The 26,862-nt window shown below is 35.7% G+C and overlaps 1 protein-coding gene across 1 annotated transcript in view; it reads right to left on the bottom strand.

The window, feature by feature from the left end:
- The window catches only part of DPP10 (dipeptidyl peptidase like 10), a 273,664-nt gene that overhangs the window by 39,224 nt on the left and 207,578 nt on the right, over positions 1–26,862 (bottom strand). Inside the window, exons 11-17 of the mRNA XM_087707706.1 lie at positions 18,899–19,022; positions 13,751–13,789; positions 9,547–9,654; positions 6,179–6,270; positions 4,823–4,870; positions 3,770–3,891; positions 2,265–2,312 (exon numbers count right to left, since the gene is read on the bottom strand). Coding sequence (XP_087563832.1) covers positions 2,265–2,312; positions 3,770–3,891; positions 4,823–4,870; positions 6,179–6,270; positions 9,547–9,654; positions 13,751–13,789; positions 18,899–19,022 — 581 coding nt within the window. The remainder of the gene's footprint in view (positions 1–2,264; positions 2,313–3,769; positions 3,892–4,822; positions 4,871–6,178; positions 6,271–9,546; positions 9,655–13,750; positions 13,790–18,898; positions 19,023–26,862) is intronic.

The raw sequence follows: 26,862 nt of genomic DNA, 5'->3' as shown, positions 1-26,862 counted from the left end.
CATCTATATTTTGAAGCATGAAATAGAGATCAAGTTTGTCTACCTCTCCTTTCAGTATTCTATATATATTTCCCTCCACTCTCGATTTGCTGTCAGTATCAACAATTTTCTTATCACTTTGTTCATATTTTTCTGCAATTTTTTGAGCTCTATCTTCAAGTTTCATTGTTTCATCAATATTCTCAACTGTTCCCTCCATTTTTTCTGTTCTTTGTTCTATAATCCCCAGATTCTTTTCAATTCTTTCTGTGCTTATTAGGACTTTTGAATTTCTAGCATAATTCTTTGCAAAGTTATTTCCTTTTCTTCTTCATATTGCGCCATTTTTCCAAGTTGTAAACACTGCCACTAGGACATCCAAGACTTTTTGCTAGATTTCAAAGAAATTCAGTGTACTCTTTCAAGTCAGGGCTTTCTCTTTGCTTCAGAAGAGCACCTGTATAAACAAGACATGATTTTCTCTCTATCCCTTTCGGTAAGCAAAGCCAATGGCCTTGAAATTAGCAGATGTAACCAGGCCTCCAGCCTCTAGATGGCAGTATTACTTCTTTTTCCTGTGCTTTTAGCTCTCTCTTTAAACTTTCTTTGAGTTAAAAAAAATATGGTTAAAAAGGATAAACCTGCCATGCATTGAAGAAAAGATAAGATAGGAATCCTTAATCCACAAATACAAAAAATGAGAAAAAATAGAAGAAGGGGAAAAGAGACCAGTCCAATTTAAAAAGTAAGAGGTATTTGTAAAAAAATTCATCCATAAAAAGGAAACAAAATTAAAGAAAAAAGATAACACAATAGTTTTAATTCAGGCTAATCCACCGCTTACTCACTTCTGTCTTCAATTTTAACTTTACTCTAAGTCTTTTGGGTATTCTCTTCTCTAATAGTAAAATTTATCTCACCAATTTCAACACACACTCTCTCCTGCTCAGCTTCCATTCAGGGATCTGTCTCAACCTTATGCATCTTAAAATGGCTGCTTCTCTTGTGGCCAGCAAAAAGAGCTTTCTCCTGGATCGATCAGGGACTTTGCGATGTCCCTGAGATCAGCAGGATATGCTTTTCTCTATCACTGTCTCTACAGGATGGTTTGGGTCCAAAAGGACCATCCAGCAACAGAGATATCAACAGCAATCCTGGAGCTCCAAGATTGCATGTTGTGCTGTAGCGACGTCAGCCCCGCATCTCTTGGCTTTGTATATATTATCTTAAAGGTGAACTCAGCAGAACATATGTTTTACTCCATACTGCACCCAAATAATGTATATATATTTATTTCCCCACATATGCAATTTGGTTTTTACATAAAGGAATCAGGTACAATGGAAGTTATTTATTAGAGAAAAGTATGTTCCAACTATAAAAACAAAGTCAGCAACATTTTATTTTTGGACACACTAGGGTAATACTAGTCAAAATGAATAGCAATAGCAGTTAGATTTAATAGCAATAGCAGTTAGATTTATATACCGCTTCATAGGGCTTTCAGCCCTCTCTAAGCGGTTTACAGAGTCAGCATATTGCCCCCAACAATCTGGGTCCTCATTTTACCCACCTCGGAAGGATGGAAGGCTGAGTCAACCTTGAGCCGGTGAGATTTGAACAGCCGAACTGCAGAACTGCAGTCAGCTGAAGTAGCCTGCAGTGCTGCACTCTAACCACTGAGCCACCTCAGCTCATATGAAGTTAAGATCACAACATTTTTCCTAAGAGGAGATATTTTGAAAAAAATACTAATATAGAAAAGTTACTTATATAGAAAACCTATATGTATTTGTGTACACTATACTGCATATGTGTTTTATTTGTATGTGTGCACATGATTGTGTTGAGTTGCTTAAACAGAAAGATTTAAGCACACATAATATTTGTATCATTAAAAAAGGATCAATTAGATAACAGGCACCCAGAAACAATTCCTTAATCCAGACTAATTGTATTAAGCTTTAAAGTGTTTTAAAGCATATATTAGAAGTACTGTAATAGGAACTCAATTTGCATAGTTATTTAAAGAGATTGTACCACTGTGCCACCTAATTATTGTAAGCATTAATGGGGAATAAAGAGTATGTAATAATGGAAGATCAGTCTGAAAAATCCCTGATAAATTATAGCTACTGTATTAATTTCACTCTGTCCTTATTGCTTATGTGCATGTTTATTCCTAGGTTGTAATTAAGATGACATTTAGAAATTAATTTCCTGAATGTCTCAATTGAAAGAGAGAAAACCCACAAGAAAATCCCCAATGAACTGGTATAACTTACTTTCAGGATTAACTGTGCTGTGCAGGCTGACAATCGGAACACCAGGACCTGTAAAACACCGAAGGACAGGCACACAGAGGAAGTAAATAAAACAAACTAGCTATGGATTTCTCAATTTAAGAAAAACTAAAGCAAAACAAAAATTATTCTAAGTCACAGTTTTCAAAACTACTGCAGCATATGCTTTAATACTTAGCATATGAAGGGTCCCATTAATGCCAAGGCAATAGCATAGTCTTCTGGGAAATAATAAATGTGTGATTGTTATTATCTTCATCATTTCAATTTTACAGCTGAGAAATTGACACATAGAGCGATTAATAGCCTGATTATATAAAGCATAGAGTACCTGCAGCTACTATTAAATCAAAGAGAGAACAGGGAGCATTCAGACTCTGCAAAGTCATTTGGAGGCCATTAGAAAACTGAATGGAAATCTCAGAAGAAACATATCCAAATATCATGTAGCTTTGATTCAATGTACAGATAAGAGTGCCCCGGTGCAGAGGGCACCTGATTTCATAGAATAATATATATGGAAGGGACCTTTCAGGATGTCAAACCTGTCCCTTCCCTGCTCAATGCAGGAATTCAAATTAAAACATTCTTGCTTCCACTTAAACACTTGTATTATTTCTCCTCCTCTTCCTCCTCTTATGGTATTGCAATCTGCAATGTTCACAATACAGGATGCCTTTAGAAATGTTTCCCTTTACAACTGGACTGTGAAATGACTGTAGCAGTATGTATGTGTGTATGTGTGTATGTGTGTATGTATGTATGTGTGTATGTATGTATGTATGTAAAACAAACAAACAAACAAACAAACAATTCATCAAACATCTGTGTATGTGTGGGAATAATTGCAGAGACCTGCTCCCACAGGATGTGCCATAGTGCACACGAAACAATGAAAGCACATGGGATATGGAAAACAGGATGAACGACTCATAAAAGTAACTGGCCATAGCTATCTCTGGCCCTAAGTGATAACATTGTATGCTAATGAGTGTAATAAGAATAAAAGGGAGTTTCGGACTCTGTTCTGAGCTCTCATCCCGAGATACCTTGCCTGTGTGTCTTATTCCTCATGAGAGACCACCACATGTATGTAGTTGATTCTCCGGCAACCTCCATAACCTTCCTGGGCATTTTACTAATGATAACAAGAATGTTATTTATATCACTGACTGACAAATGTCATCTAGATCTGCAACTATCCAGACTTTTGGTTGTGTGTAATTTGATAGTAAGAGAACACATTGAAGAATATCCTTTTAAATAATTTAAATAACTAGTGAATAAAAGAATACAATTTTTTTTATACAATTACTTCTAGCCATCCTTCTCCCTTGGTTCTTTGCTTCATAAACCATTGTATCATAGGAATGATCAAATTAATCAATATAAAAGCCTATTAATGAGATGCTTTATTTTTTTGAAGTTCAAAAACATTTCATTTAAAAAAATAAGTGTAATAATAGTACAAAGAGAGCCTGGCTTACCCTTACACTGTAGAATGAAATACTTGATTGAAGGACTAAACTTTGCATTAAAATATGTACAACGATCTTTCATAAAATTGCATGAGAGGCATTGACGATTCAGCAGTTCAGTTGTTGACACACTAAGGAAGTGAAGAAAAAAAAAGATCAAGCACAAGAAAACCTGTAGCTAATATGCAGTGCAAATATATTATTATAAGAAACAAATCTTTGGTTTTAATTGTCAATATTTCAGACACTAACCCTAACTTACGACCACAATTGAGCCCAGAACTTATGTTACTAAGTGAGACAGTTATTAAGTGAGTTTTGCCACATTTAATGACCTCTCTTGACAGTTGTTAAGGGAATCCCTGCAGTTGTTAAGTTGGTAACATAGTTGTTAAGTGAATCCCCATTGACTGCTTGTCAGAAGTTCACAAAAGGTGAACCCATGACCCCGGGACAGTGCAACCATCATAAATATGTATCAGTTGCCAAGCATCTGAATGTTGATTATGTGACCATGGTCATGCTACAATGGTGATAAAAAGGAAAAATGGATATAAGTCATTTTTTCAGTGCCACTGTAACTTTGAACGGTCACTAAGCAAGCAGTTGTGAGACATGGACTGCCTATGCTGAACATTGCTTCTTTTCTCAAACTTCTTCCCTACGTATCAGCATTTTTTCCCTAGCAAAGGAATGCAGTGGGAAATGGAGGATGTGGAAATATGTATAGTATTTGTGAACACCATGCTTATAATGAAAGAGAACAACACTGACTGTAACTTCATTTTTATTACTTAAATTTCCTTGGCATTTTGCAATGCATATAAAAAGCTAACTAGGCTTAGTATTACACTGTGAAGAATGTCTTGGGGTTATTATCTTTCTGTCATAATATATATTGTTCCTATGAAATTTGCTTCTTTTATAAATCCACAGATTCATGCAGAATTTCTAAGGTATGTACGGGATCTTTTTTGACATTTAAGTTAATAGCATTTTTGTAAACAAAGAGACACAGGCCTGTCAATCACTTAGGAATCACATTGCACCAGATCTGCTTACCTATGTAATTGCCTTCCTCTTGGTGAATTTTCAGTACTTAAAAAATAACTGGCAAAATGAGAAAAAAAAACCACCTTTAGCCCAGATGAATATGAACTAATTTGATGTAGATAATAAACATAAAGAACATTAGACCTAAGGTTTTCAGTGATATAGGAGAAGAGCAGGATCATTCTTACCATAAGATTGATTGAAGGGGCTATCCACAAAACATCTTGAGATTGGCTTATTTCTTTACATTGTTCCTAATTTTTCATTAGCAAAGAAGCTTTGCAATTCTAGACTTAGTTTCCCCTTTCAGGATAAGATATCCAATTCATTTTTGGGCCATAATACAGTTTTATCATCATGAGCATCATGATCACTCATGTTGACTAGAAAGTGTCCTCAGGTGATTAAGAAGGAAACTCGAGAATTAGCATACCTGGCTTTGTAAAAAATAAAATACAAATTGGACTATTGATATGCTATATTCTATTCAGATGGAGCTTAATTAATGATTAAAACACTTGTTTTTAATCAGGAGTCTTACTGTTTTGTGTTCAGAAGAGATTGTCTGCCTTAATTCTCCAAGATTAAAAGGGAGAAGCAAATTAACTAATGATCAGGCAGAATAATTGATCTTGTTCCGAGAAAAAAGAATGCAGGTTTTCAAAGTACCCACCTTGCTTGTATTAAAGACAAAAGAGATATTAAAAGACAACAGAGGCTTTAGCTCATTCGTATACCAGGCATCCATAATTAAACATCTGTTATATTGGAAAATGGCTTCAACACTTCTACATATTTAAATGAAACCCTTTATAAATCTCATCACATTCAACAAGGTTTATTTCTATGCAACATTGAAATCTTAACAAAGATAATTATTAATAAATGATATTTTTCAGGAGTTCCTGGGAAATCCTTTCTGTTAACACTACTGGGAAGCACATCCATTTACAACCTAGAAAAAACAGGAAGAACTATTCCTTATTATTCTCGAAGGTAAGCAGATTTTTAAAATGGGAAATCCAAAGGTGAAAATGTATTTAATTTTTAAATCCTAATGATCTGACTATTCTAAAACAAGACCACTTGGAAATTTTGTTGCCTAACCCAGTGTTTAGAGTTTTTTTTTTATTTCAAGGAATACTTGGAAGCAGAATTTATTACAGCCTAGCCTTATTTTAATATTCAGGAAAAGTTCCTATATCAAGAGATTAAATACAGTTTGTCTTTGTACTTATAGTTCATGGCTAGTATTAGCATTTAATAACACAAGAAACAAAATTAACATCGCTATACCAATAGCATTGAATCTATCTTGATAACACAGATATTTTACCTGAACAGACAAAGAAAAATAATGCTCACATCTTTTGGGTATTTTCGTCATATGCCAAGATTTTTATAACTTCCCAGTTCCCTGATGTCAGATGTCGTATACTAAATTGTTCATTTTTGATCTGAAAATAAATAAATAAATGTAACCTTTTTTCTCTCGTGATTTTCCTTAATTGATCAAAGCAATGATTGGCAGCAGGGGTCAAATTCTATGGGCCCCTTTGGTATCACTCAGGATATATAACAGGTTGCAACTTGAAAGTAAGAGAAATGAACGGAACAAAACACAAATTAACAAATGAAATGAAAAATAAAAAAATAGATACATTTAGGGTTTGTAAAATTAAGAGAGGAAAGATGCATGAGAAATATGGAATATATTTAGTAGGGAGTAAGATAAGAAGTATGTTGTCAAGGTGGTGATGTCAAAATGTATTTATAGATATATTTATATGAATTCTCATAATGTTGCTTTAGATTTGTTGATTGAGAAAGGTATATGTTTATATTTCTGTATGCAAATAATGCTGCAATTTTTCCTGGGAGCATGAACGATTTTCAGAAAACGTTACATATTGTATGATGTAGTGAGAAACATGAATCTGAAAATTCATGAATCAAAGCTCAAGGTATTTGTATTTGGCAGGTAAAATGGAATGAATGAATGAACACAAATTTTATACAAACGGTAAAAAAAAAAAGCAAATAGCTGACTGTGTATCTTGGTAACATGTTAACTGAAGATGGGAAAATGAATGCCCAGACAAATGGTGGTAGAAAGATAGCACATAGTATGCAGGCTATTGTGAAGAATGAATATTTGTTGAAATAAGCAAAAATGGCCTTGTATAAGTGGGTGCTTCTGGATACTGTTTTGTATGAAAAAGTAAGTTGATTATGTCAAGAATAAAAAAATGTATGGTAATTTGAATGCAATGACAATGGGTTATTTAAGTTTGCAGTAAAATATAGATAGGGCCAAGAATGAATGGAACTAGACACAATGCAAAAGTGAGTGATGAATACAAAAGTAATATATCTGGGGCATTGGGACTGGTAAAAAAAACCCTCAACACAGCAACCTAAATTGCATGTAAAAAAAAGGGGTCAGGGTTTCAAGTGTATAATTGCAGCTGTTATTTTGACCCCTTCCATCTGCCAGTCAGTGTCGACTGGCAACTACGCGGAGGAGAGCCTTTTCAGTAGCAGCTCCGACCCTTTGGAACGATCTCCCCGTGGAGATTCGTACCCTCACGACCCTCCAGACCTTCCGCACAGCCCTCAAGACCTGGCTATCCCGTCAGGCCTGGGGTTAAAGATTATATTCCATCCCCGCCCGAATGCTGAATGAATGTTGCTTTACTCTTTTAATTATGTATTGTCCAATATGTCTTTGTATGTTTCTCCTTCCTATATAAGTTGTAAGCCGCCCTGAGTCCCCTCAGGGAAAAGGGCGGCCTATAAATAAACTTAACCTAACCTAACCTAACCCTTGAGCCTCTCCTCGCACCTAGGTACTCCTGAAGTACACTGAGGGGATTGAGACATATTACAGAATGAGGATCAAACTAAAAAAACCAACTGTATGAAAGAAAAGTGAATGGATTGAAAGGAAGAGAATGAGTGAGAAAGTCCTGTTTGGATGGTGATTGATGATGATGATGATGATGATACTATCCTTACAAATTATAGCATTTTGTTTTGCTGAACATACACATGTATTAAAAAAAAACACTGATGTCCATGCATACCATGGATATTTGTTTGTTTTTTTGGGGTGTGGGGAGTACAGTTCAGCAGATATACAATTCTTGTATCTCACTGTTAATTTCCTTGAATTCTCAATGACAATATATCCTAAAGCAGTCTAAATGTTCTTAAATAGTTCACCTCAATTGGATTCAAGGAAGCAAATATTACATTTTGTTAGGTCCTCTTCCCTTAATGTTTATATAGTTGAGCTATAAAGATTTCCTTGAGCAAGGAACTCTATCTTGGTCTTCTGATAATGAAAATTACAGTATATACTGTAGATGCAATGTCTCAATACTTGACTCCCACAATACATAGCATTAGCTGAAGGTGTTATCTACTTGGGTAATGAAACTTGTTCAAAAAACAAAAACAAAACAAAACAACTCAGAGAGCACTACGGACTTTACAGCTCAACCCTGAGCTACAAATATCTTCTTCTATTAGCATGAATGATATTTTAGTTTAATAGGGTAAATACACTACTTGCAGGAAAATAGGAGAAAGAAGAAATAATGATCAGCAGCAAGAAATAATTCACAAATAATCTGTAAATGTGCAATAGCATATTTTGTTAATGAAAACAACATCTGTATTTAGCATCCATATCTGTATTAATATCCATTGATATCAATATTAAATTGAATATTTTCACTGACTTTAAAAAGAATCAAACAGAACTTGAGTACAGGGTTAAAACTAATTCTTGTCTGTCTTTGGCTCAGACTGAATTTAAAACTGTGTGCCTAGAATTGTATCATCAAAAGCTCATTGGATCTAATGTTTTGGACAGGACATCTTTTAATGCATGTTCCTCATCCTAGGAGAGATTTATTTCTTAATTTTCTTTGCAAAATTGAGAACAGTATTAGGGATATGGAGGGGCTAGTTTATTTATGGTACAACTTCATTCCGGAAAGCAGGGCAATTTGGAACTAATCTCATCCAATTAGAACTCGAGATCTCCAGCAAGATATATTCTGTCATAGACCATCCTGTGTATGTGCGTGTTGTGTGTGTTGTGTGTGTGTGTGTGTGAATGTGTGAATGTGTGACAGAGAGACAGAGACAGAGAGTCTACAATTTGTGTTAGTGTCTCCAACTTCATCTGGAGCACTATAACACACTGGTTTGTCACACAGCTAGTGATTCATTCAAGGAATTCCACAAAAACAATTGGGAGAGGTGTTTTTTTTTTTCTTGAATAACATTCCTTTAAAAATAGCAGTGGTCATTTTTAAAAACTCCTGTAACTTAGCATTTTAGATTATAGTAGGATGCTAACTTTCCTAGTGTCTGACATTTAATATCAGTCAAATGACCGAGAGGTTTTTTGTGCAATAATTTTAGTAATGTCACTCATTGAACCAAACATTTCCCTTTAGACAAGTATAATATTCTATAGGAAAGCTAAACATTCAAGGACTTCTGATCACCCAATGCAAAAAAGGAATACTTACTCATGTGTTGTCTATTGCATTTTTATTTTGTATGCACTTATATCTAAGCACATTTTTTTTTAAAAAAAACCTGTTATTCCCTGCAACACCAACCCTGTGAAGTAGGTTGAGCTGAGACAGTAATTTGTTCAGAGCTGTCCAATTAGTTTCTGTGGCCGGAATACAACTTAAGTTAAAGAAGCTCACCTGAACATTAAACATAGCAATATGGTGGAATTCTCCACGACCGCCTTGTTTAACTGGAACTGTCATAAAAAATGTGTTACCATCTTTAGAAAAAACTGGCTCTTCATTCTATAAAAAAGAACCCAGAGAAAAATATTGTTAAAAACTTCCATATACGTTATCATTTTTATGCATGGCATATTCAACTACTGAACACATTGAAGATAAACAATATATTATGGTATAAATGTGATTTTATGTTTTTTACTGTTTTTACAATGACTTTTAAGACACTCAGGGTCATGGTACATAAGGTGGGTAGCTACAGATGTCTTCTAAATGAATAAAGAGTAAAGATAATAAAGCAAAAAAATAATTCATTCCATTCCTAAGCAATTCCATTCCTTAGAAATCTTCCCCCCAGCGCCCCCCCCCCCCAAATAGCAATTTCAAACTGCTTTGCAAGAGAGTAAATGCTTCTTTGTGCCTTTAGGTTAATGTATGGATGGCTTAAGGTAAGCGGAGAATAGAGTTCATAGGCAAGTCTCACCTTGATTTCCTGACCTCCATGCATTTTGACAGAGGTCCAAAGGGAAACTGAACTTGCCTTCACAGGAACACAAGAAAGCTTTCTATGCAAGCTGGCTCTGGGAAGATTCTGAGAGACCTCTTCACCTTGAAGGAAATGCAAGTACAGTTCTCCTGACCTCCAGACAATCACTTAAAGAGGGCTAACCTCCTGGAATCCAGGACAGCTTTTTACAGTGAAATATAATTACCATTAACACTGTAGGAAATTTACATGAAATTTCTGTCTTCTAGTAAGTTACTAGTATGAATCATTGGCTATGTCTGTATTTTCTTATGGATTGTGGATATCTGAAAATACAAATATAGTCCATGATAATCACTTCACACTTGTATGTATGTATATGTGTGTGAGGGGTGGGTTGCTGCCAGTCTTACTACCAGTTCACAACCCGAGCGCATGCCAGACACATGCTGCGCGCACATTGTTCAATGTAAATTGTTCTTCGTACATGCACAGAACAATTTACAGTGAACTGTGCATGTGCAGTAACTAAAAAAAACCCAAAATGGTGGCACCCAGCAGCAGTGAGGGAACTGGTTCGGGGGCATGGCAGGCCTGAGTCGCTTCTGCAACCCAGGCCTGAATTCCACTACTGGTTTGGCTAAGGTGACCAGATGGGATTTCAGTGGGACAGTCATGCTTTATAACAATTTGTCCCGTGTCCCGGGGCATTTTTTAAAAGTCCCGATTTTCTGGCTTCATGTTGAAAGCCCAGTGGATTTGCTTAAGAAATCCTAACCGGGGCAAGACAAAAGACACTCTGTCCTAACCTCTCTCTCTGTCTCAGTACTTTCATTGAAGATATTAAAATGTTAAAGCAAGAAAACGGACCCCCCGGCGCCCCTTTTACCTCATTTTATAAGAAAAAATGACCAAGTATCATAAAGCTCCAGGAAATACTTGGCTAGAGAAGCCGCGAGTGTTACTTCCTCAATTTTCCAGAGGGGGGGGGCACGGAGGTTGGAGGTCGGCTCGTGTGGGAAAAATGGTGGCAAAGTTTCTTTGAAAAATATTTCCCTGACTAATTTCACCATTTTAAGTTGTTCAATTCTTTGTATTAACATCTACATCATTCTGGATTGACTTGGAGTGCTCACTTGTGCCTGCTGGTAAGTGAGCTGGGTTTTTTTCTTTTATTTTTTTAATGTATTTTAAAATAATATTTTATTTATTGTGCATAGGATTTTTTAAAATATTTTTATTCTTTGTAGATTCTTTTTTTAAATTGTCTTAGACTATTTAAAAAAAAGATTCTATCCAAAATAAATTGAAGTGAAACCATTTTTTAAAATTCTATGCACAATACTTTGAAATGTTTTACTTCAATTTATTCTGTGTGGATTCTTTTTTTAAATTGTCTTAGACTATTTTAAAAAAATTATATCCAAAATAAATTGAAGTGAAACCATTTTTAAAAATTCTATGCACAATATTTTGATATGTTTTACTTCAATTTATTCTGTGTGGATTATTTTTTAAAATTGTCTTAGACTATTTAAAAAAAGATTCTATCCAAAATACAAAATACCAGCTGCAGTTATTCACTTAAGAACTGTGGCAAGAAAGGTGGTATAGTGACCAAAGTTACAATGGCATTGAAAAAAGTGACTGATGACCATTTTCACACTTAGCGACCATTGCAGCATCCTCATGGTCACGACATCAAAAATTTGATGTTTGGCAACAGATTCGTATTTATGATGGTTTCAGTGTCCTGGGGTCATATAATCACCTTTTGACAAAGTCAAATGGGGAAACCAGATTCACTTATGTTACTAACTTATCAGCTGCATTTATTCACTTAAGAACTGTGTCAAGAAAGGTGGTATAATGGGCTTAGTGACCAAAGTTAGAATGGCATTGAAAAAAGTGACTGATGACCATTTTCACACTTAGCGACCATTTTCACACTTAGCGACTGTTGCAGCATCCTCATGGTCACGACATCAAAAATTGGATGTTTGGCAACAGATTCGTATTTATGATGGTTTCAGTGTCCTGGGGTCATATAATCACCTTTTGACAAAGTCAAATGGGGAAACCAGATTCACTTATATTACTAACTTATCAGCTGCAATTATTCACTTAAGAACTGTGTCAAGAAAGGTGGTATAATGGGCTTAGTGACCAAAGTTAGAATGGCATTGAAAAAAGTGACTGATGACCATTTTCACACTTAGCGACCATCTTCACACTTAGCGACCATTGCAGCATCCTCATGGTCACGTGATCAAAATTTTGATGTTTGGCAACAGTTACAATTTATATTTGTAAATTGTAGTTATGTTGAAATAAAAAGAATGTTACAATACTATTTTTGCATTATATGAAAATTTTTGTTGCTCCGTATAAAATTTTTAATCAACCCCCCCCTCCCCCAGTCAAAGGTGTCCCTCTTTACCAATCTGAAAATCTGGTCACCTTAGGTTTGGCTGAACTGGGCCGAACGGGCAGCAACCCAACTCTGATATGTTTGTAGCCTGCCATAATAGTTCCTGTGGAAGAGGCTTACTTAGGATCCCATCGGCCAAAGAATTTTGGCTGGTTAGTTATGAGAAGAGCCTTTTCTTCTTCTGCAGCCCCTGCTCTCTGTAATATTCTCCCATTAGAGGTGAGATCTTCCCCCATACTCCTGGCCACTGGAGGAGTCTTAAAATTTGGCTCTACTGCTTGGCAGTAGAGAGATGGCTGTCACAGCAGAGAAGAGCCCTATGCCCAGACTGTCCATTGTCTTGGTTTATAGTTTTGTATTTAATTCCCTCAATTTGTATTGCTTTTATTATCAGGCAGTACCATAGTATAAAGAGTTTTAAAGATTAGAGCCAGCACCTTGAATTGGACCTGGAAGCAAACTGGCAACCAATGTAGCTTGCAGAACAGAGATATAACATGCAATGTTCTAGGAACACACATAAATGCCTGTGCTACAGCATTCTGCACCTGTATGAAGGTGACTAGGGCATAAATCACTATTAGCAGAGTCTGCCAAGGGAATGGGCATAAGTGGCGCATAACACAAAGCTGTGCAAAAGTTTGTATTTTATAATGTCATTTACTATGTATTTACATTTTATAAAAAATTGGCTTTATTTTAAAAATGAGAAGCTCATGAAAGGCTATTTTGCATCATCATGATGTACACAAATAGTGAGATGGTTTCTTGTTTAATGCATTGAAATTCATTTTTATTAGATGCTGGATTTGGCATTTGTCTAACAACAGACTTATGCATTATTCTGAAGGAAAAAGCTTTCTTTCTCTTCCCTTTGGCAATCTATGGGGTCATGGGCCAAAAGGCAGACTTTCTATATGTAAGTCTTACATATAGAAAGTCTGTGAAATCCTATGCTCCCTTTTGCCTGGCTGATTGGATAACCATCTGTATTAACTATGTCAATGTATATAGTTTAATATACAATATAAACTGCCAGGAATCAGAATAAGCTGGGCAGTATAAAACTGCAAGCAATCAAAGACTTTTACTAGAATTTTATGCTATGATGCCATCAGAAAAATACAGCAATTATTGTGAGGTACAAGTCATTTATTTTTATATTCTGCTGAAATTACTGCCAAGCTTTTAAGAAATAATCAATATCTTTACTTTGTTCCAAATAATTAATAATACTATACCTGCTTAGAAAGCCAGACTTCAGATGTAAATTCATACTTCTAAAAACAACACAAAATATAGTTAGGTATGCATAAATATCAAGTAGTTATTTATTGGAGAATTATATGCCTAATAGATTGCATTTTGAATCTTAAAATAGATACATTGATCAATTTTTATTAGCTGCCATAATCTTTTCCAATCTGAGTGCTCTTCGGTTATAAGGAACAGTTCAAGAAATGTCAGTAATGGCCATATATGATGAATTATGGGGAAGCTGTGAAAGGAGTGGAAGACAGATCAGAAAGAAACAATTGCAAGAGTTGGCTGACAGAACTGACAACTTAGATCAAGTGGATAGAAATCTAGGATGAAACATTTCAATCATTCAAAGAGAATGAGAAATTTAACAGAACTTTAGTAGAATAACCGAGTTGGAAGGGACCTTGTAGGTCATCTAGTTCAATCTCTGCTCAAGCAGGAGACCCTATACCATTTCTGACAAGTCGATGTCCAGTCTCTTTTTGAAAGCCTCCAGTGATAAAGCATATACAACTTCTGAGGGCAATCTGTCCATTGGTTGATTGTTCGCACGGTCAGAATTTTTTTCCTTATTTCTAGATTGAATTTCTCCTTTATCAGCTTCCGTCCGTTGTTCCTTGTCTGGCTTTTGGGTGCTTTGGAAAATGGATTGTCCGCTCTGTGACAGCCCCTCAAATATTGGAATACTGTTGTCATGTCAAGACTACTCCTTCTTTTAATTAATCTGACTATTTGAGAGACCGCCTCCTGCCAATTACCTCCCTGCGTCCCATCAGATCGCACAGAGTAGGCCTCCTCCGAATTCCATCCGCCAGTCAGTGCCGACTGGCGACTACGCGGAGGAGAGCCTTCTCAGTTGCAGCTCCGACATTATGGAACAACCTCCCCGTGGAGATCCGTACCCTCACCACAGTCCAGGCCTTCCGCACAGCCCTCAAGAACTGGCTATCCCGTCAGGCCTGGGGATAGGATTACTCTCACCCCGCCCGAATGTTGAGTGAATGTTGTGTTTTTATGACCAATTTCCTTTAATCACGATTTTTTTTTCTTTTTAAGTTTTGTCTTGCACCCCCTTCCCTTTATTGCTGTAAGCCGCCCTGAGTCCCCTCAGGGAAAAGGGCGGCATATAAATTTGCAATAAAACAAAAACAAACTAAACTAATTAAACTAGATATACCCAATCTCTGCAACTATTCTTCATATATTGTAACCTCCAGTCACCTAATCATTGTTTTTTGCTCTTCTCTGCACTCTTTCTAGAGCCTCAACAACTTTTTAAGAGTGATGACCAAAACTGGATGCAGTATTCCAGTGTGGTCTTACCAAGGCTTCATGGATGGTACTAGTATCTCATGTGGTCTTGATCTATCCCTTTGTTAATACAACTTAGGATTGCATTGGCTTTTTTGCTACTTCCGCACACTGCTGGCTCATATTTAATTGATTGTCCACTAAGAATCCAAGATCCCTCTATTAAACCTGCTATTAAGCCAGGTTTCATCTAATCTGTATGTATACTTTTGGTTTCTCTGGCTTACTTTTCTCTATGTTGAATTTCATTTTGTTAGATAGGGTATAATGTTCAAGTCTGTTGAATCTTGAGCCTATCATCTAGACTGTTGGCTATACCTGCCAGCTTAGTATCATCTGCAAATTTGATGAGTTCCCCTTTTATTTCCTCATCTAAGTCATTTATGAAGATATTGAAGAGTACTGGACCTAAAATGGAATTTTGTGGTACCCCACCGTTTACTTCTCTCCATGTAGACTTAGACCCATTAAGGACTACACATTCAGTATGGTTTGTCAGCCAGTTGATGTGTCTTAGTTTGAATTTACATCACACAAACCACAAGTAAGGGAGTGAATGAATTTTAGCTCTTAGTTCCTTGATCTTGCCCAACTGTATGGAGCTGGTTATCATGACACCTGGCTACCTATAATAGCTTGAATGGTTTGATTGTTTGGTATCTTCAATACCACCTGCATTGTATAATTCCAAATGAAACCCTGAATTCATGTTATTTTAAGGATGTTAAGTGCCCCCCATTCAGAGCATGGGGACTTGAAAGCAAAATACTTCATCTCTATGAAACAGTCTACTCCCAAAAAATTGAATGGCATCCTCTCTATTGTCTTTTAGAAAGGAAGTAAAAACAGAACTGTTTGGAAGGATATTCAATATGCATTGTTACTAGAGAAAGACCCCTAAGGGTTAGGATTGTTATGCTGCTGTTATAACTAAATATAGTATTTTAATTTAATTTTTATTGGAGTGTCATTGGAATTGGTGACTTGCAAAGATAAAGATACTCTGAAAATAGAAATCCATATATTGGAGAGCTCCAAGATTTCTGAAAGCATAATTATGAACTATTGTGCATGTAAATTAGCTGCAAAATTGCATATAGCTAAACTCTATTTGACACAAAAGGTACACAAAAGTGTAGGTTGTTCAACACTACTGTAAGTAGTAATCTCTTTCAAAGATAATTTCCTTTTTTTAAATTTAAGCATTTAAAAAAACAGCTAACATTTTAATGGGGAACATCTATAAATTCATAAGTTTGCTAAAAACATTTTTTGCTCCTCTTAGATTCTAGTTTAAACAAAGGACACTAGAAGAATGAAGAAAAATCATACTTTTTTAAATTAAAGAATTTATTAATGTATGAATTCTACAAACAAAATGCTAAACAGCTGTCAGGAAAAACAAGGCTCTTAATTTTTTTTTGCAAATCTATAGAAAACCCACCCAAACTAAGCAGGTTCTCCACTACCAAAGCAACAACCGAACCTCCCACAAGAGACATTGCATAAGGACTTTGTTTAAATAAGCCCAAGCACACTGCAGCACCCCAAAACAGCAGAAAAAGGAACATCTAAACAACATATTCCAACAACATAGATACCCACACAACTTTATCAAAAGTTGTCCTGACCACTCAACCCAATACAACACAACCAACACAAACCCTAAAAAGAATTACATTATCATAAGTCAAGAATAACTCAGAAACTACAAATAGATTACTACAACCACATGGAATCCACATAGCACACTAGCCAGCTAAAGTCCTTCAAAACATCCTCAGCAAATCAAAAGACCCAGCAATCCCAGAAGAAAAAAACAAGAGTCACCTACAACATACAATGTAAGAACTGAAACAACCATTGTGTAAGACAGATAGACAGAACACTGGCAAAATGCATCCATGAACATCAACTGGCAATCAAAAGACATGACAAAAATTATTTAATTCCACCCGACCCTCACAGATAGGCAAGTCACCAGAATATAAACTGACAGTAAACAGCACTCCTTACTAGCACTGATGATGTTACCTAGTTAGAATAATGAAATGTCTGCAAGAAAACAAGCAAGCCCAGAGGGCACCAAAGACCCCTCATTTCAACCCTGAGCTATGAATATTCTCCTTTATTGGTAAAAAAAAAATACAGTGCAGTATAGTATTCAATGTGTATCTATATATTTGGATATGTGATCTTGGTATAATGAAAATAAAACACCCAATTATCAAGAAACATACATTTACAGTACTTTTGTAATATAATTCAAATATATATTATATATTCAATGTAATGTGAAATTATATGAGTATCACAACTTTTTATGTATTTTAATGAGGATAAAATGCTTTGTTATTAATATGTATCTCTGTATTTGTGCATGTGTATACATACAAATATGCTTAGAAAAATCTCAAGAAGGATAAAAGTATTTTAACAAATACTTTAAATTGCTACAATGTTTATAATACAGGAAATATATGGATCAATATTTTAATTATAGTTTTTATTTCTTTAAATGGGGCAGGAGCATGGGTTTGGTCGCTTTGAATCAATGTTGATACCTTGTGATTTCCTAAACACATCTCTGGAGTTTTCTTGGCAAGATTTTTTTAAAAAATGATTTTTCATTGTCTTCTTCCTGGGCTGAGAGAGAATTAATGGCCCAAGATCACAGTTGGCTTTGTGCCTAAGTTTGGACTAGAACTCACAGTCTTTTGGTTTCTAGCGTGGTGTCCAGTGGCGGATTAAAGCTCACTGGTGCCGTAAGCACTAACAAATCTTGGTTCCCTCCCTCCTTTGTACATACAAATCTTCATTGTTTTTTTTTTCTTTCATTCTCAACTTTGTGGTGTCCCCTTTGGGCCTGGTGCCCTATGCATGTGTTAAGTCAGCTTTATGGTTAATACACCACTGGTGGTACCTTAGCCACTACACCAAACTGAGCCTCATTTAAACAGCATCCTGTTTTTAGAAACAAAATCTAAAAAAATGAAATATAATTATTCAAAACAGGGTGTATAAAAAAAGAATTAAAAATAGTAAAACTAGGAAAAAACAAAAAAGAATGAAGTTAAAAAGAAAGGAAGAGAAGAAAATACACTCTCAAATATCACAGTAAAACTTCTTTCTAGCTAATACAGTGAAAAGAATACAATCATATTGATTCAAATCATCAGGGTCATTTTTTTCAATTACAAATTAAACTGATCATTTTGTCTGATTTTCTACAAGCTAATGTAAGAGCTCACAAATCTTACTTGGCCAGTGATTAGAGTCTGGCAGATCATCTCTATTATTTTCTGATCAACAAAGGCAGATTAAACAATTTGCTTAGACATAAATTACTAGTTTGCTATTAACTTTTTTCAAAAAGAGCACCTTGCCGTTGACAGTATTATGAGAATTCAAAATTATCTATTGTTATAATACCAGTAATTGCTGCTTCATCTCCTGAATAAGTGCTGCCAAATATCCTACTGAGAATTCAATCTGTTTCCTCACTCTGTTTAGCTTTGTCAAATAAAGATAATTTTTTTGGAGTCCAGAATAGTTTTGTGGATACCCAGCTGTTCTCCCTACCTGATTTTCTAGCCCATGGAGTTGGAATGAAGAACAAAGGTACCATCTGAAATTTATGTTCATGGCAGGTTTTCTTTGTCTGTAAGCACACTAGATCTACAGCGAGGTACTATATATTTAACACAAGATGTATGGTAATGAGCTAAAGTCAAAATAAACCTCTAAAGCTTGTCCTACATGCATAAGAGCCATTATTAAAATGTATGTCTAAAAATGAACAAGAAGTTTCATACCATACTACAGGCACCAGTGGTTGTTTCACACACTGTAAGGATGGATAGATTTTGAGGCCTGTTTAGCCACCGCACCACTGTCTTAGTGTTGCTCACCCACTTGACCATCGTTATGTAATATTCTCTGCAACAGAGATGGATTGTAAAATACAGTAGTTACAAGCATTTTCTATCAATTGCTTTAAGACATACTGTATACAAGACACTGAAAAATTGCTATCAGCCTATATTCACATATTTAATATTAAAATATCCTTCAAAATTGACTTTAGCATATTCAGACTATAAAGGATAACTCTCCTGTTGTCCTGATCACAATACTTTGCCTTATCGTTTATAAGACTAAACAATATACTGTATAGACACAGAGATACAACTTTCAAATCCATAAGCAAAATGCCAACATGGTGCCAGGAAAAACTAAGAGATGGCATGGTTTAGTATTTAGGGAATTGGACTGTGCATGTAAGATCAAGTGGCCTTGGGCCAATCATTCTCTCTTAAACCAATGAACAGGGTTGTCACTGTGGGTGAAAACTGGAGAACAGAGTACTATCAATGTGCTTCCAAATGGAAGATGGGATATGAACATAACAATATCATACTATCATTCATTATTTTTTTCGCTACATAAGAGAATCTACATATAATGTTTATGGTTGAAGCTATTCCCCTCTCCCTCCAGAAGTCCTATTAGATTGTCATGCAAAAATAGTTATGTACAGTGGTTTTCATTACCAGCTTTGCCCTCATTTAAACCTAGAAATCCTTAAGTTCTTAGTTGATTACATGCCATAAAATTGTTGCCATTTTTAGCAACCCATAAGTATGGGACTCCCTGTACTTATGTTTCCACTTACAAGAATATCAATCCACAGCAAAAGGTGAAAAATACTTTACAAGTATATGCTTGACAACTGATGAGCATTTGTGATGGTTGCAATGTCCTGCGGTCATGTGATTTGCGACCTTCTGACAAGCAAAGTCAATGAGGAAACCAGATTCACTTAACAACCATGTTGCTAATTTAACAACTGCAGTGATTCACTTAACAAATGTGGCAAGAAAAGTTGTAAAATGGGGCAAAAGTCACTTAACAAATTTCTCACTTAGCAACATAAATTTTTGGCTCAATTGCAGTCGTATGCTGAGGACTAACTATATTTCAGTTTGATGGCTGCAAGCACTATTATTGTTTATAGGTAATCTTGACTTGCAGCCATTCATTTAGTATCGGTTCAAAGTTACAGCGCCCCCCCAAAAATGTGACTTATGACTGGTCATGTGATAACATTTTGGTTGCTTGGTAAATTATGAAGTTACCAGCTGTAGTATCCCAGGATCTTGTGGTCACCATTTGTAACCTTTCCAGTCAGCTTCTGACAAGCAAAGTCAATTGGAGAAATCAGATTTGCTTAACAACTGCAGTGATTCGCTTAACAATTGTGGCATAAAAGTTGTAAAATGGGATAAAACTCACTTAACTACCTGTATTGTGATACTTTTCTTTTTATTTCTTATAAATTTTGGAGTCTTATCAAAAAAGAAACCAACCCTTTATCTTATTGACTAATATTTGACACATGCTTAGTAAAATAAGCAGATACTAAACTCTAAAAAGAAAAGGGATTTCTATTATTATTATATAGACACAGATACTTGTTATACTCCAATTAACCTTAAAAATAGCTTACCATTGTATTGGATCAATTTCATGTTTAGACATCACCATCACACTGTCATTTGGTGCATCGAACATAACACTTAATTCAACTGTTTTGTTTATTTATGCCTGTGTGTGTGAGAAAGAGACTTTTGCCTAAAATTCAAGTTTCTTGGAACATCTATATTAGAACAAGCAGAAACACTGTTTAAAATTGTGTGGGACCACAATTGCTTAGGTATCTCATTGCCTTTCATTGTTGCACATACCTCTTTCACACAAAGGCCCTTCCCAGTCCTACCTCATCAGTTGACCAGTGTAGATCAGCTGAGGAATATTGGCAGTTTCTATGGTAACACAAATACTTCAAAGTTTAAAAAATAGAGAGTGTAAAAAGCATCCCTGTAAAAGGAGAGCAACACTGCTTCAGAAGTTGCTCCTGGCTACGCTTGCCTGCATACTGTTTCAAAGCAGCCATTATGAATATGGGGGGGGGGGGAATGGCTCATTATACAATTCTTTGAAAAAAATGTATAACACCAATATTTTTATTTTGCTTTGTTCTGAGAAACAGTATATTCTCTTCCAGTGTTGGAATAAAGTATAGGACAACTCTGAAATCTTATAAATTGATAGGGAAGGGTTTTTCCCCCTTCTCTTCTTGGTACTGAATAGGAGACAGCCTGAGAAAAGATTAGGACCAGGAATTAAAGAGGGGTGTGTGTGTGTGTGTGTGTGTGTGTGTGTGTGTGTGTTCCAGCATAACTCTGGAACACCTCAAGCAATTTCAACCAAACTTGGTACACAGATGACTTACTCTCTGGAAACAAATACTATGGGGGGGGGGGGGTAAGACACCCCTAACACCTCTTGGAGTGTGTGTTCTGTTACCATACAACCTGTTGTACCTTCAAATGGTTTCTACTGTACTGCCTTAAAATGGATTCTATTGTACAGCACAGTGGATTGCCATGGTAATGATGGCACAGTACTCCACAAGGGGGCTCCCTCTGGAAGGAGGAAAATCCAACATTAAAAATTACATTTGGTCCGGACATTTCCCCCCTATTAATAAATACCCAGACAATGCTGGGTTATCAGCTAATAAGCAATAATAATAGAAGACTGGGTTAATATTTATTGAATAGGAAGAAACCAATGAGTTAGAGAGCCGAGGTGGCGCAGTGGTTAAATGCAGCACTGCAGGCTACTTCAGCTGACTGCAGTTCAGCAGTTCGGCTGTTCAAATCTCACCGGCTCAGGGTTGACTCAGCCTTCCATCCTTCCGAGGTGGGTAAAATGAGGACCCGGATTGTTGGGGGCAATATGCTGACTCTGTAAACCACTTAGAGAGGGCTGAAAGCCCTATGAAGCGGTATGTAAGTCTAGCTGCTATTGCTATTGCTACTGCTATTAATTTGTTGTTTAAAAGGACACCCCACACCTAAAAAAAACCTTGAATCCAACTTTTGATATGTGCAATGTAAAACTTAGAAAGTCTCACCAAATCTCCCACTGCAGTCTTGGTATCTGCTTGACATATAGCATTTACAGCACACTTATTTGCAGCCTTGGCCAAATCTAAGTGTTCTTTGAAGCGGAGCCGAGAGCAGTCTCTCTCTCTCCTGTAGAAAGTCTGACGGAAATAGTGGTTGCTAGAGCTCAAGATAGAGGGGCAAGATGTGGAGGCAATAACTATAAATTGCCTGAAAGGAGGAATGTACTGAATGTTAGGGGGGAATTTTGCAACCTTTCAGTCCTATTGTCCTGTTGATATGAGATATAGTACTTCACGTATTGTTATAATTGATTCATGTTTTCCAATAATTGATTTGACGCAATGTTTGGAAGCTGCAAGGTTTTTTTATCAATTGGCTATAAATTGAAAGTTGTAATCCAAGAACATGTGACTAATTAATTCCTTCTACCTAAAAACATGTTTTGGAAAGTGTCTGAGCTAATGGAAGGCTTTCGCAAGGAATACAATAAACCATTTTGGTACATAAATCTACTGTCACCAAAATACTTGTGTAACCTTGTTGAGGAGGAGCGTGAGTAACATAATCCATTGAAATAGAATTCCAAGATTCAGATAGGGAAGAGGTGGCTGAGGTAAATTGGCTGACTATACAAGGGCACGCTTGGTCTGACAACAGACATTTTTCTTGATATCTGCTCTCATTCTTCAGCATCAGAACACTGAGTGCCTGATGAAAACTTTTAAACACTCCTCTATGGGGTCTAGCAATTTGATTATCATGGTAGAGTTGTCCTTGAGGGAAGAAGAATATGATGTTTATGAAATAGCTTACATAAGTCACAGAGAATAAATCAGTTTGTGGTTCTCTGGAGATTGTCTATATGAAATATGAATCTTATTGTTGCAAATAGGCTGAGATAGGCTGAGATGTACTGCTTATTTCCCTCCCCATAATCTTTTCCAGAAGATATATACTCAGGGAAGGGGTGTTTGGCTTACAGATTGTGATCGAGAGGGTTGAGCATGGAAGATCATATCCAGATTTTTGTGATAAAATTTTTGAGATTTGTTTTTTTAGATCCAGAAATATAAGTGATATCACATTTGAAATGGAGAAAAATAAATCCACCCGATCTTGTAAGAAAGATGGATTGTGCTTTCTATAAGTGTTCCATATTCTTCAGATGTATATGAACTGGTTTATTCCTTCCAAGAAATGTCTGCCATATTGGAATGCTGATTTGGTCATAAGCAAGTCTTTATTGAAAATGCCATAGTTCCTTTTCCTCTGAGAAAAGCAATTTATAATAAAATGCATAAAGCAGAAGATCTTCCCACATCATTTTTTATGTTTGGAAAACACCACTTAATGTTGTTTTCAGTGGGGACAGGATGTCTAAAGACTCAAAGATGTAATTTGAGACAATTTGAAGCTCTGTACCTTTTTTTTTAGCAGCTAACAGTCTTGTGTATCATGCAAAATCATGGAGAATATTTTCTACTGTACAAACTTGCAAAGCTCTTAAAAATAGTGGGCATATTTCATACTTCTAGATAGTTGCTATAAGAGCATGGACTGTATTTTTGCAGGATCAATTTGTCTTTCCTTTATAGAGATCTAATAACATAAATAGTCCATTTGGAAACATCAAAACACATTTCCACCTTGAAAATGTAAAAATATTGTGTTTGAGGAGTCTCTATAAGTCACTTGTAATACAAATCTTGTATAAAAATGGATGCTCTAAAAACATCAGTATGCCATCCAGGTATAGCACTACATATTTGACAAAAAAATCAGAAAATATTTCATTGATGAACATGGAGAGACAGCAGGACAATTATTCAATCAAAATAGCACTATTGTGAATTCCAATTTCCCATGCCTGGTACCAAAGGCAGTTAAAAATCCAATGGCCCTCTTTCAAAATGGAAGTGTCTTTCAAATTGATGAAAATATGTGCTTTCTGAAGGTTGTTCAGATCTGAAATAAGAGGTAGAGGGTAGTGGTTTCTAATTGTCACAGAGTTCAGAAATCTACATCATGAATAGTCTTCAAGGAATTATTTTTTCTTAGATACAAAATACTTAGGTATAGATGCTGGAACTGTACAAGGGGAAATGAATTCCTTCTTCAAATTGTCATCCAGAAGCTCTTGTAAGCTGGTCGGTTCTTGAATAGACATAAGATAGTGTCTCTTAGTTGGAATCTGGGCTCCTGACTTCAAGTTAATTGTGTAGTTACATGCTTGGTGAGGAGGCAGGGTAATTGTGACTTCCAGTGAGGATTCATGGTGAACTAGTTGTCTCGAAAGGAGCAAAGATGGCATTGTGGTGAGATCAGTGGACAGATGGCAACTTCTGGCTGGCCAAATCTCTCTGGATAAAGGAGATATTCTGAGATTACCCTCTTGTACTCTGGACAGCTACTCATGAGTAAACTGTAGAAAATTAGGTTTATGCAGTTGGCTGATGAGTTGAGTGTCTGGGAGTTAAGACATTTCCATCAAATTAATAGCCACAATGTAGCCTGTATGGACATAAAGTTCTACTGAGCCTCATTTCTTAATCACGTTTGGAAACAGTTTTTAACTGCTTTTCAGCTATTAGGAGAACAAGCCTTATAATATGCACTGGATGAGTTTCCTTTAATTCCTAGTGAAAGAAGTTTCAAAAATAAATTTAAGAACAGAAAATGTTTTTTAAGAATAAACAGCAAAAGATGATTAAAATAAATGAACTGGTAGAGTTATAAGAGTAAGGGTTTAAATGAATTTAAAATAAAATTTTGAAATTAATAAAAATCCTTCTCATTGTACTGCTTCTGGTTTCAATTACTGACTCAAACATTGCTGCTATATCTCTCACTCTACTGAAGGCCAGGAGATAATAGCATGCAAACCAAAACAAAGTCTCAGATGCTTGCCTGAATGAATTTCTTTCAAATAGGAGCACACAGAAGAATAGTCCAGAATCAGTCCAAAATTCCAAAAGCTAGGTCAAGGTTGTCAGTCAATCCAAAAGTCAGAGGTTTAAGGTTTCTTACATGAGCAGGAACATTATGCAAGAGCTGGAGATCAGACAGTTGCTTTCATGAGGAATCATTGATCAGAGCTGTCTCTTAAATCAGGCTCTAGCCAGATGTTTTTAATCAAGAGATTGACTGCCATGCTTGGCAGGAAGCCTAAAGGAATGATGTTGCTCTGCTCTTCACTTTACTCACCAGATGTAGGGGCTGGGAGGTCTGATGTCATCAAAACCATCTGACTCTTCCACCTGTTCCTGGGTTTGATGAGGCTCAATGTCTCCTAAGGCTGACACTCTACAGGTTCTGTTGGAGCCTCTTCTTCAACATCAGAGTTGTTTGAATCTTGGATCATGACACTCGAGGGAAAATGCTGTTGTTTTGAATTCTTAAAAGAAAAAACGATAGGATGGGAATTTGAATGTTGGACACTAGAGGGAACCAGATGGAACTAAAGATTACAGTTAAAAGAGAAAAATGCTTAAATTTGATTTACTAACTTAGAATGGACCAAAATATTTTAACACTAGAGATATTGGTGATACTTGTAAGCAATGGATCCAGAAATTAATCTGAAAAGAGTATGCCATTATATATTTTTCCTGCAAATGTAGGGTCTACTTTTTATTTTTTACAGATCAACTCTAACTTCATCCACTGGTACAGCATGAATTCACCCACCAGTTTGATGCCCAAGACTGACAACATGGGTGAAATATAATAATCAGTCCAAAGTCACCCAGCCACTTTTCATGCTATAGGTAGAATATCTTAAAAGATATTTTGGAATAGGAACACATTTTATCAGACAAAATTGAATTTAATCTGAAAGTGGATTTAAAAATAATAAGTTTCAAGACTAATATGGATAAAGATATTAAACTTGATATACAAATGAAACTGGCTGATGTCTTAATAATTAAAAGGGTTATATAAATAGCAAACCGAAAAAAGCAATTTGGATAGCTATATTATTTTGAGTTACAAAAATGATATGTTTAAATTTTGAAGAATTTTGTGAAAAGGGGCAAAGAAAAAAATGAAAGGAAAACAAACTCTAGGAAATTATTTGAAGCGGTTAAAGATCAAGATTTTTAGAAGTAGAAGGAAGGGTCATAAACTGGATTTATTTGATCAAAGTGAAAATAGCTATATTGTTATTTCTGGTGATTATTACAATAATAGACTTTTACTGACCAGGATTGAGTCATGAGATTTCAAGGATCTGTTTATAGATAAGAATTGAGACACGGGAAGAAGACATGGTTGTATTTTAACATAAGGTGTTGTTAAAATTATTGATATTGATTTTGACAAATGGGGAAGTCACTTATGTATTTCTATTCTTTTTCTTGTTTGTACTTTTTAAATATTTTTCTTCCTAAATTATTTTTTCTGTTCTTCTGCACTTTCTCTTTTTTCTTTTCTTTTTTGCAGTTTTTTAACTGTAACATTTAGTAAAATTATTATAATAAAGAAAGAGAGAAGGAAGGTTAATTCCCTGTTCCCCCAAACATCACCAAACTCTATTTATTTTTCTGGTAAGGAAGAGGATTTCTAGAACTGTCTTCAAAGAAGGCAAGAGTAGGAACAAATGCAAATTATGCTGCTCACACTTTTGATTGGCCCTTGCTGCCAGTGGACATCTGGATCATTACTTTGAGCCCAATCAATGAAGCATGTAAATAGGTTGTGATAAAATGGAATGGAAATAATTCTGTAGGATCATTTATTATCCATTGTAAAAGCATTGTACATTGTACGATAAAAGCAGGTCAAAGTGCTTGCCTGTCAGT

Source organism: Thamnophis sirtalis, unplaced genomic scaffold, assembly GCF_051295495.1.
Source record: "Thamnophis sirtalis isolate CommonGarterSnake01/CBP01778 unplaced genomic scaffold, rThaSir2_p1.2 scaffold_1, whole genome shotgun sequence".
Lineage (NCBI taxonomy): Eukaryota > Metazoa > Chordata > Lepidosauria > Squamata > Natricidae > Thamnophis > Thamnophis sirtalis.
The sequence above is the reverse complement of the archived record's forward strand: the minus strand, read 5'-3'. Positions and strand labels throughout refer to the sequence as shown.